Source organism: Nicotiana tomentosiformis, chromosome 11 (genome assembly GCF_000390325.3).
Source record: "Nicotiana tomentosiformis chromosome 11, ASM39032v3, whole genome shotgun sequence".
Lineage (NCBI taxonomy): Eukaryota > Viridiplantae > Streptophyta > Magnoliopsida > Solanales > Solanaceae > Nicotiana > Nicotiana tomentosiformis.
The window spans coordinates 16,147,437-16,159,098 of NC_090822.1; the positions used below are offsets into that span (position 1 = coordinate 16,147,437).

An 11,662-nucleotide genomic window follows, 5' to 3' on the forward strand; every position below is an offset into this window, starting at 1 on the left:
TCCACCTCCCTATCCTTCTCAAGGCCCGAGCTCTTCTAACAATGAGATGGGACGGATTGAAAATATGTTCAAACAAATGATGAGAAAAATTCTGACTTCGATGCTCAATTAGCCTCCCACAACACTTCAATCCGCAATTTGGAGGTTCAACTTGGCCAAATCTCACAAGCATTGAACACTCATCCTACGGGGGCACTACCAAGTGATACGGTGGTGAACCCAAAGGGTGGGAATAATATGGGACATGCTATGGACGTGACTTCGAGAAGTGGAAATGGTGGAGATGCAACCACCTCAAATCAAAGAAGAATTGTGGATGATGATGTTTTGGTTCAAGAAGATGAAATTGCAAGTAATGTGGTTCAAGCTAATGACGAAGTGAGAATTGATATTGATGAAAATGTGAAGGGGAAGCAAGAAGAGCTGAACCCATATAGGGAGCACGTGATTGACATACCGGAATCGGTAGTGCCAAAGGCTAAGGCACCAATGCCAAGGCCTTCTCCTCCATACCCTTAAAGGCTTGCAAAGCAAAATAGTGAGAACCATTTTAAAAAGTTTATTAACATGATGATGAGTTTGTCTATCAATGTACCATTGGTTGAGGCGTTGGAACAAATACCGGGTTATGTAAAGTTCATGAAGTACTCGATCACCAAGAAGAGGTCGATGAATTGTGAAACTATCAAGATGAGACATCGAGTGAGTGCTACTGTGCACTCAATGGCTTCGAAATTGGAAGATTCGGGTGCTTTCACAATCCCTTGCACTATTAGGAGCACCGACTTTGCCAAAGCTTTATGTGATTTGGGGGCAAGTATCAACATGATGCCCTACTCTGTGTTCAAAACATTGGTAATTGGGCAACCAAGACCCACATCTATGAGGTTGCAAATGGCGGATCAGACTATAAAGAGGCCATTGGGAATTATTGATGATGTGTTAGTCCGTGTTGATAAGTTCATCCTTCCAACGGACTGTGATCCTTGATTGTGAGGTTGACTACGAGGTGCCTATTATCTTAGGTAGACCTTTCCTTGCTACGGGGAAGGCTCTTGTTGATGTGGAAACCGGTGAGCTAACTTTCCGGGTAGGTGACGAAAAGGTGGTTTTCCATGTGTGCAAATCGACGAGGCAACCAAATAGCAATGAAGTTTGTTCGTTCGTGGTTTAGTAATCGAAGTAATTGTTGATGATTCTAGTGCCACAGTGAATGTTGAGTATAATTTTGAAGCCGTATTGCTAAACCTTGATGATGATGAGAAGAAAGAAGGCTATGTGGAGTGTGTGAATGCATTGCAAGGGATGAGGTCGTACACTTATGAGCCCCGCAAGCTATCTTTGGATCTTGAAAACCGGAAGACTTCTACAACAAATCCCTCAATCGAGGAGCCTCCCACTTTGGAGTTAAAGCCATTGCCTCCGCATCTCAGGTATGAATTACTTGGCCCTTCTTCTATTTTACCGGTTATCCTTTCTTCTTGTTTGACTAACATGCAGGTAGAGTCAACATTGGAGGTGCTATAAAGGAGGAAAATAGCAATTGGATGGACCTTGGCAGATATTCGGGGCATAAGCCCCAACTTTTGCATGCACAAGATTATATTGGAGGAGGGTGCCAAACCCTCCGTTGAACATCAAAGGAGGCTAAATGAAGCAATGCAAGAGGTGGTCAAGAAGGAGATCATAAAGTTGTTGGATGTCGGGGTAATTTACCCCATTTTTGATAGATCATGGACTTCTCCGGTGCAATGTGTCCCAAAGAAAAGGGGCATGACTTTGTTAACAAATGACAAGAATGAATTGATCCCCACAAGAACTGTCACTGGGTGAAGAGTTTGTATGGACTATAGGAAGCTCAACAAAGTCACTCGGAAAGGTCATTTTCCGCTTCCATTTCTTGATCAAATGTTGGATAGGTTGGCCGGACGTGCTTTTTATTGCTTCCTGGATGGATACTCCGGCTACAATTAGATTCTTAGTTCTCCTGAGGACCAAGAGAAGACCACTTTCACTTGTCCATATGGCAACTTTGCATTCTCGAGGATGCCATTTAGGTTATGTAATGCACCAAAGACGTTTCAACGGTGTATGATGGTTATTTGTTTTACCGATATGGTGGAAGATATTCTTGAGGTCTTCATGGATGATTTCTCTATCGTTGGGAATTCTTTTGATGATTGCTTGAACAACTTGGACAAGGTATTGGCAAGATGTGAGGAAACTAACTTGGTTTTAAATTGGGAGAAATGTCACTTCATGGTCGAGGAAGGCATTGTCCTCGGTCACAAGATTTCAAAGTATGGTATTGAGGTTCATAAAGCCGAAATTGAAGTGGTCTCCAAACTCCCTCCCCCTACATCCGTGAAGGGAGAGAGGACCTTCTTGGGTCATGCGGGGTTCTATCGGCGATTCATCAAATATTTTTCCAAAGTGGTGAACCATTTGTGTAAACTTTTGGAGAAGGATGCCAAGTTCCATTTCAATGAAGATTGCATGAAGGCATTCGAGTTGCATAAGTTCAAGTTGACTACTACTCCTATTATTACTGCACCAAATTGTAGCTTGCCTTTTGAACTCATATGTGATGCAAGTGATGTGACGGTTGGAGCAGTGTTGGGGAAATGTATCAACAAAATCTTCCATCCGGTCTATTATGCAATCAAGACCATCAACAATGCCCAAGTCAACTACACAGTGACCAAAAAAGAGCTCCTTGCTATTGTCTTTTCTACGGAGAAGTTCCACCCGTACTTGATGGGTAAAAAGGTGATTGTTCACACCGACCACGCGGTGCGTCGGTATTTGATGAGAAATAAAGAGTCTAAGGCAAGTTTGATGTGGTGGGTGCTTCTATTGCAAGAGTTTGATCTAGAGATTCAAGACCGCAAGGGTAGCGAGAATCAAGTGGCGGACCACTCGTCCCGATTGGAGGAGGAGGGGAGGCCACATGACGGCCTTGAGATCAATGATTCATTTCCCGAAGAGCAACTCTTAGCCGTTTTAATGATCGGGATGTCATGGTTCGCCGACTTAGCAAACTATCTTGTGAGTGACATTGTACCGAATGAGTTCTCTCTTCAAACCAAAGGAAGAAGCTCAAACGAGATTGCCTTGACTATTATTGGGATGAGCCGTATCTTTTTCGAATATGTATCGATGGTATGATCAAACGATGTGTGCCGGAGGACAAACAAATGGGTATTCTTGAGGCTTGCCACTCTTCACCAAATGGTGGTCACCATGGTGGAGCAAGAACGGTGGCAAAAGTTTTGAGTTGTGGATTCTATTGGCCTACTCTCTAAAAGGATGCTAGTGAGCTTGTCAAGTGGTGTGATGAATGCCAAAGGGCCGGTGGGATATCAAAGAAGAATGAAATGCCTTTCACCACTATTTTGGAGATAGATATCTTCGATGTGTGGGGTATTGATTTTATGGGTCCATTTGTTTGCTCTTGTGGGAACACCTACATTCTAGTTACGGTGGATTATGTATCTAAATGGGTTGAGGCCATTGCTTTACCCAACAATGAAGCAAGGAGTGTGGTGGCATTCTTGAAAAAAGACATCTTCACGAGGTTTGGTACCCAAGAGCCATTATTAGTGATGGTGGTTTGCATTTTTGCAACAAGACTTTTGATACCTTACTCACAAAGTGTGGTGTCACTCACAAAGTATCAAACCCCTACCATCCTCAAGCAAGCGAACAAGTTGAAGTCTCCAACCGGGAGATAAAGAATATTTTGTCAAAGACAGTCAATGCCAACCAGACGGATTGGTCAAGAAAACTTGATGATGCTCTTTGCGGTTATAGAACGGCCTATAAAACACCGATCGGGATGTCTCCATACCGGTTGATGTTCGGGAAGGCATGCCATCTTCCGGTAGAACTTGAGCATAAGTCCATGTGGGTTTGAAAAAGTTGAACCTTGAATGGGATGTCACGACAAATCTAAGGATGTCACAATTGAATGAGCTTGATGAATTCCGGTATCATGCCTACACAAGCTCGTTTATCTACAAGGAAAAGATGAAGTACCTCCATGACAAGTACATCCACTTTTGGTGCTCTAGATTTGAAAAATAAGAATGATGAGGTGTTTGGAGTCAATCGGCAACGAGTTAAACATTATTTTGGCAAGGTTGATGATGGCCACATTGTGGCGGTTCTTCATTTCAAATTATTGGTAATCTGCATCGTGCCGCGACGTTAAATCAGGCGCTTCTTGGGAGGCAACTCATGTATCTTTTTCTTTTTCTTATTTTTCTTCTTTGTTGGATAGCTTTGTTTTGTGCTAACTAGATTTGATGTGTATGCAGGAATGGGTGTGCATTTCAGGGACTGTGCAAGAAAAATTGTCTAAGTGTCACAAAAGTGCAGACCGCACAAAAATTATGCGGACTGCACAATCACTCTGCGGCCACATAATTCTATGTGTGGTCGCACAACTAGAAGATAAAAAATGCATGGACTCTGAAGTTTGGCCTGCCAAATTTCCTTAACAATTTGCAACCGCACACAAAATTGTGCGGTCCGCACAAATTTTGCGGCCGCACTAACTCTTGTACGGACCGCAAAAATTCTTCCAAGGAACAAGTAAGGAGTGCAGACTGCACTCAAAATTATGTGGCCGCACTCAGGTAAGTTCTAGGCCCGACGAGTCAACCTATAAATATGGCATTTCATAACTTTTCACACTTTACACTCTCTGAAATCTCAAGCCCTAAGAAAGCACAGTGCATACCCCATTAGCTCTAAATCTTCTCTTATTTCATCAAGTTAGATTCTCACCTGCATCATTCACTACTGGTATGTTTAATCCATGTTAGATTTTTGTTCTTTCTTCTTAATTTGTGTTCTTGTTTTCTTTAATTAGCTTAGTTATTTTTAGGCATATAAATGTCAAATATCCTTAATATGTACTTCAAAATCATGTGGGTAGCCTCGTATGTGTTAATTAGGGACTGGGTAGACAATTAATCTTGTCAATTTATGCAAACCATGTCTAAATTGTGAAATATTGCATGAACCCTAGTTTACTGCCCGTGAAATTCAAATTGTACGGCCGCACACATTTTTGTGCTATCCGCAGTCCTTTAACTTAGGGCTTCCGTGTTCTTGAATTTTGTGGACCGCACTCAAAAATATGCGGTCCGCAAAAAAATTGTGCGGTCTGTACTGATAAATGATCACAGAACCCAGTATTCTCAACCCGGGGCTGTGCGGCCGCATTCAAAATTGTGCGGTCCGCACTTTTGGTTGTGTGGTCGCACTCACCTTTATGCGGTCCGCACTTGGCAGTGCGGCCACACTCATTTTTATGCGGGCCGCACTGCCTCTTCTATTTTTCCACAACTGGCCTGCAACTGTCATGCATATATCTATGTCTTATGAACCTGAACTCTAACTGATTCTTATTGTTATGAATTACAGACGATGGTTAGATCACGTGGTAGAGGAGATACATCAAAAGGGAGGGCAGAACCCGCCCGAGGCCGAGGCAAGAGTAACCAACGACTTGCCATTCAGAGGACCATAGGCAAGATACCAACCGCCAACAGAGTTCCTGAACCCTCTGAGACCAGTGAGTATCTCCCATATGTGGCCGCAGAGATCGCTCACTCTTGAGCGACAATTCTTGATGAAGGATTTGGACAAGCATAACCCAAATGTCCTCAGACAGTTCCAGGAGAGAAAAGGATGGAAATGGTTCACCCAAAGCATCCTCGATGCAAATGAGCACTTGGTAAAAAATGTTATGCCAATGTGGCTCACATTAAGAAGGGTACCAAGGTGACAAAAGTGCGAAATTTGAAAATTCAATTCGACTCCTATGCTTTGAACTCTTATGTGGGATTTGAAGAAGTAGAGTGTAAGGCCCCGTAAAATTTTGCAAAATAAAATAAATAATAAATAATAATAATAATTATAATAATGTTTCATGGTGCCAAATTGGTTTTACGTGTTGTGTATTATAGAAATGCTTTTTGGGTTGAACAATGCACTGGAAAGTAAAGGAAAATATTTGGTAGTGTTATGCGTTTCTGCAGTCCATTATGCGACCGCAGAATCACTCTGTGGACCGCGTAATGGCCGCAGAGTGAGGCTGTTAATTGGGCTAGTTTGGATGAAATTTTGCAGTCAACTATGCGACCGCATAACTATTTTGTGGTTCATTATGCGACCACAGAACAGGTCTGCGGGACGCATAGTGACCGCCGACACGAATAAGTTTTTGGCTATTTTGGTCACTGATTTTGCGACCGATATGCGGTCCACATATCGATTATGCGATCGCATACCTTGTTCCGGAGTTTCATTTTTGGGGTTTTTAAACCCGACCCTATTTCGTTAAAACACATCCCTTGGACCATTTTGAGCATAATTTCTGATATTTTTAGAGTGAGAGAGAGGTTCCTAGACCGACGGGCAAGTAGAGGGGACTATTCAGACACTTGAGGACATGTTGCATGCTTGTGTTCTTGATTTCAAGGGTAGCAGAGATAATCATTTGCCACTCATAGAGTTTGCTTATAACAACAGATTTCATGCGAGTATCCAGATGGCACCATTTGAGGCATTATACGGTAGGAGATGTAGATCTCCCATTGGGTGGTGCGAGATTGGGGAAGCAGTGTTGATAGGGCCAGACCTTGTACATCAGGCTATGAAAAAAGTTAAGATCATAAAGGAGCAGTTGAAAACTTCTCAGAGTCATCCAAAATCCTATTTGGATGTTCGTCGCCGAGACTTAGAGTTCAAAGAAGATGATTGGGTATTCTTGAAGGTTTCCCCCATGAAGGGTATTATGCGGTTTGGGAAAAAGGGAAAATTTTGTCCGAGGTATGTCGGGCCATACAAGATCATCCAGAGGATCGGTCAGGTGGTGTACAAGCTTGAGCTACCACCCGAGATGGCATTATTGCACCTGGTATTCCATGTGTCTATGTTGAAAAAGGTAGTTGGAGATCCGTCAGCCATTGTGCCGGTTGAGACCATTGAGGTTAATGAATAATTGTCATATGAAGAAATTCCAGTTTCCATTCTTGATAGGCAAGTCCGAAAGTTGAGGAATAAAGAAATTGCCTCCCTGAAAGTGTTATGGCAAAACCAGCAGGTTGAAGTGGTCACATGGGAGGCCTAGGAAGAAGTGAAGAAGAAGTATCCTTACTTGTTTAAATAGCTGTGTAATCCTTTCTTTTTATGAACTTGTCGCCTATGAATTTAGTATCACTTGTTCAGTTAATGTAAAATTATTCATTTTGATTATTTGTTGTTTACATGAGGCCATGGTTGGTGTGGTTATGAGTTATATTATGTTATGGGGCTCTATATACGTTCGTAAGATGTGTTTCTGGGGCTCTCTTAAAATTGTTCTTCAATTCTCACTTAAAATCTTGAAGATTATCAAGAGAGGCACCTAGGTCTTCTTCCTAAGAGGTAAGATTCTATCACCCAAACTATTAATTTCAAAATATAACTAGAATGGGTCATTAGTAAGATAATTCACGGGGATGGGAGTGCTTACCTTGCATGCATGTATCTTTATAGTATATGGGAAGATTGTGATCTAATAATGGTAGAGAGTGGGTTGGGAAATGATGTAATCTTCCACAAAAGAGCCTTAAAACATTGATGCACACTTATGTTTGATAGCATGCTCAAATGAGCTAAAACCATGTTCATCTTCCTAATTTTGGTTCAATTTTGTTATGTTGCTAAAATAGATTGAAATGGCTAATATTTCGGAACATCTTAGAGATTTAAGAGGCTCAATTGAGGTATGTTGGCTAAACCCCCTTTTTCTTAGAATCGAATCCCATGATGTTCATGTAATTGGAGTAAGTCCTTGATCATTATTGAATTGGATTTTCCTAACGTGGTTGTGTTGAAGGATGTGTGTTCAATGATTATGCTAAATGCTTCATCATGTCATCTTGACATTTTGATAATATGTTCAAAATGTGGAGTATGTCTAGGAATTCTAAGACTTCATGCCAAGAGTGAAATAAAGGTTGTTTTGCCAAATTGTATGAAAGGCCTCTATGTGCCTGAGATTTCCCAAATTGCTCATATGTGAATTAATGTCTTGAATGGGAAGCCCTATTGATGAAGATAATGATAATGATATTTGAAGGTGGAAAAGGGAACTGGAACTATGAAACACGGCTAAGTGCCAAGAACGACTTTGTAATCGTAATCACTAGTGTCGATGAATTGAAAGTATATGAAAGAAGTTCGATGTGAGATGATTGACAGAAGAAGGCAATCTCTCAAATGAGATGGCCTAGCCGATCGGGCTGAGATCGGACTCCGTGTAAAAACACAGAGGTATTGTGAATGAAATTGTGGTAATGTCTCAAAGGAGATGGCCTAGCCGATCAGGCCGTGATCGGGCGCCGTGTAAGAATACAGGGGTATTGTGAATTATGGAATATTGGTGCTAAAGATCACCCAACCTAATAATATGGAAAATGTATTGAAATGCACATGATCCTTAACTTGTTGTTTTACTATTATTTAAAGCTCTTATTGAATTCTTGACTGTTCCTCTTGTATTATTATTCATTCCATTTAGTTGGTGCTTAGCTTTACATACTAGTGCTATTCGACGGTACTAACGTCCATTTTGCCGGGGGTGCTACATCTTTAAATGGATGCAGGTGGTTACATAGCAGACAATGCGGATCTCAGACAGTGCTGAATCTTCTTCTCAGTAGACTCGATGAGCCCCATTTCGTTTCGGGGTCATGTATAGTACCTTTTGTTTATATCATGGTAATATTTTGAGGTATAGTCGGGGCCTTGTTGCCGGCACCATATTTACTCTCTTTTGTATCTTTAGAGGCTCCGTAGACACTATATGGGTTGTATATGGGTGTTGGGAATGTTAAACAAGTTATGGTGTGTTTGATTACTTGCTCCACTTGAACTATAAGAAATGTGTATTTTGAGACCTAAAGGCGCAATGACTAATGAAATGATTAGGATTGTATGAATGAGATTCCTATTGTATAATTAATGAAATCACGTCTTTTCTTGATCATGGGTTATTGGGTAGAAAGTATCTAACATTCTTGCTCGGCCGGGTTCACTCAGTTGAGCGCCGGTCGCGCTTCCCGAGGATAGGGCGTGACATGGAGGCAGTCCAATACTTGAAAAAATTGTCTGTGGGTGATGCAGCTCGACCGTGGCTAGCTGAGATTTTGGCTATTCGAGGATGATCACCTCCGTGGCTTACAACAGGGGTTTCCATAGTTCGGGCCACCCTAAATTTTGAAGCAAAAGGGTGGCAAACATTTGTGTGCATCCGCATTGATCCCTTCCTAAATGAGAACAACCTCCCACTTCCCCGTGCAGTCTTGGTGGCTTCGATTATGGCTGGGTATCCGATTAATGTTGGTGCCATCATGTCCACCAACATCGCATTAGCTTTCCAGAAAGATGAGAGATCATACCCGTACCCGAACTTCCTCACAGAATATTTCAAAGATCAAAAGGTGGACCCGAGGCAATATGATACAGAAGTAAAAGCCAAGAAGCATTTCTTATGGTACCACCTACAGGGTGCTGACAACCCGAAGTTCAAGGGTAAGGCAACTACCTCCGCTGGCCAGTCTGAGGAGCCAATGGTAGTAGTAACTGATTCAACTGCTGAGCCTTCCACAGCAGCCGGTCCTTCCACCGGGACAACAGCCATGCCACCACTGTTGTCTTCTAGACCACCACCTTCATTATCAGTGCCAGCTTCATCCACTTATCTATAGACTACGCTATGAGTCTCCCAGACATTGGTGAGTCTCAACAATTGGATGCAAGCAGCTACTTCAAAGCTGTCTGAAGTGGAGGAAATATTGAAGAAGATTTTGGACCACTAGAAGACCATTATGGAGACTCTAGTGGTGCGTGGGGAGGTCATTGAGGAGTTGGGAAAGCAAACAAAGAAGATGCGAAAGTCTCAGGCATCGAAGAGGCCAGTGGACAAGTTGAGAAAAGTGGTTGCCAAAATCGCATCTACCGAAGATCTACCACTGGACTTACTTAAGGAGGGAGCACCTTCAGACCCAGCAGCACAGGCAGCACCAGCAATACCAGAGGCATCACATATAGCAGCCAGCCAGTCTGAGGAGTCGGTTGCGACTGCCCACACCGCTGAGGAGATGATCTAGATGCTCAGCAACCCTGTTGTCCCTCAGCCAGGTGATGATGAGATACAGCTAGAGGAGACAGAGGGTGCTGCAGACTGAGACCACATAGGGAGTTCTCTTAACTCTCTACCATTCAATGTTCTTATTTTTATTTAATCATTGGGGATGATGCTTATTTTTATTCGGGGGTTGGTCTATTTTGAATGATTGACATTGACATGTGGCATGTAATAACTCTTATACTATTTTTTTTCCTTTATCTTTGTTTTCTCTTTGGTATGTATATATTCTCTCCCTTCGTTTGATGTATATATTCAGTCTCCCTTATGTATATATTCATTTTACTTCGGTTTGTATATTCATTTATCTTGCTTTCTATAGTTTATTTCATAGCTTCTTTACTTTGTCTTTCTTAATAGTATAACTTCTTATTTACTTTAGTAGTTTCTTTTTGATTTGTTAGCTTCTTTTTACATTTGAGTGATCAATAAGCCTTGGATTTTCTTAATGCAACGGTTCTTTCCAAAGGTGGATTGTGTGTGAACCGGGTGGCTCTTCCCAACGATGGATGGCGTGATAACCTTCTTAAGGGATTGAGTCCGTTTTATTTTATGTTTAGGCAAATATAGTAGTAATGAATAAAAGGGTCTCAAGCATGCTTCACTTGGTACCAACATATTTACCCCCGGCCTTATGGTTAAAAACAAAGTTGTTGGCATAAAATAGCTCTAGTTGTGACCTTTTGACTCTTGTGTTAACTTAAACAGTCATCGAATAGTTTAGTCGAGCCATTTGTGATTCTCAATATTAACTAGAGTTGTTGTGGGCCCTCGACTCTATTCTCTTTAGCAATCCAGCAACGTGAAAGGGGAGGTATTTAATTGCAAGTCCAAGTTCTCGTGCTAATAGTCTAGAACTTGCCCCGCATATCTTTCTAGGCGAAATTCTAAGTATAGCTTGGCTTGAGAAATGAATATAGGCTCTCCTTGATTTGATTTGATGTTTGAAATCTTCCATAGCCTACCAATGTTATATCCTTAGTCAACCCATTTGAGCCTAAGCCTTTTCTTTTCTTTCAATAACCACGTCATAAGCCTTTATCCATTTTGTAATGACCCTCTCTTGGCACCCAATCTTTCCTTAGCATTCTTGAAAAACAATTGGCAAAAATATAAGTTCGGGAGAGAGACGAGGAGTTTGAAGTGATAAAAGGTACAAAGAAGAGAAAGAAAGGAAGAAAAGGGAAGGCAAAGAAACGAAAGAAAGAACATAAAGAAAAATGCCAAAAAGAAAGTTAACAAGGTAGAATGTTGAAGGGATTCAAAGAAAACAATGATGAAAGTCATGGAGTAAATAGAAAAGGAGAAAAATGAATGTCATGACCAAGAAAGAGTGACGTTACGTCTCTCTAGTTCCCCCGAGGAAAAAGGAATTGACTCAAAGAGTCGACAAAGTTCAAACCATTCTATTCCAACAAGTCCTACCTTAGTCCAAAAGCCTTCATTACATCCCGC

At 41.6% G+C, this 11,662-nt stretch overlaps 1 protein-coding gene across 1 annotated transcript; it reads left to right on the forward strand.

Annotated features, from left to right (window-relative positions):
- The first annotated feature begins 2,496 nt into the window (after positions 1–2,496).
- On the forward strand, positions 2,497–8,080 carry LOC138901081 (uncharacterized). Its single transcript, XM_070188812.1, has 5 exons — positions 2,497–3,162; positions 6,494–6,843; positions 7,552–7,603; positions 7,728–7,781; positions 7,895–8,080. Exons 1-5 carry the CDS (start codon positions 2,497–2,499, stop codon positions 8,078–8,080), a joined length of 1,308 nt encoding a protein of 435 aa, XP_070044913.1.
- Positions 8,081–11,662: the final 3,582 nt, after the last annotated feature.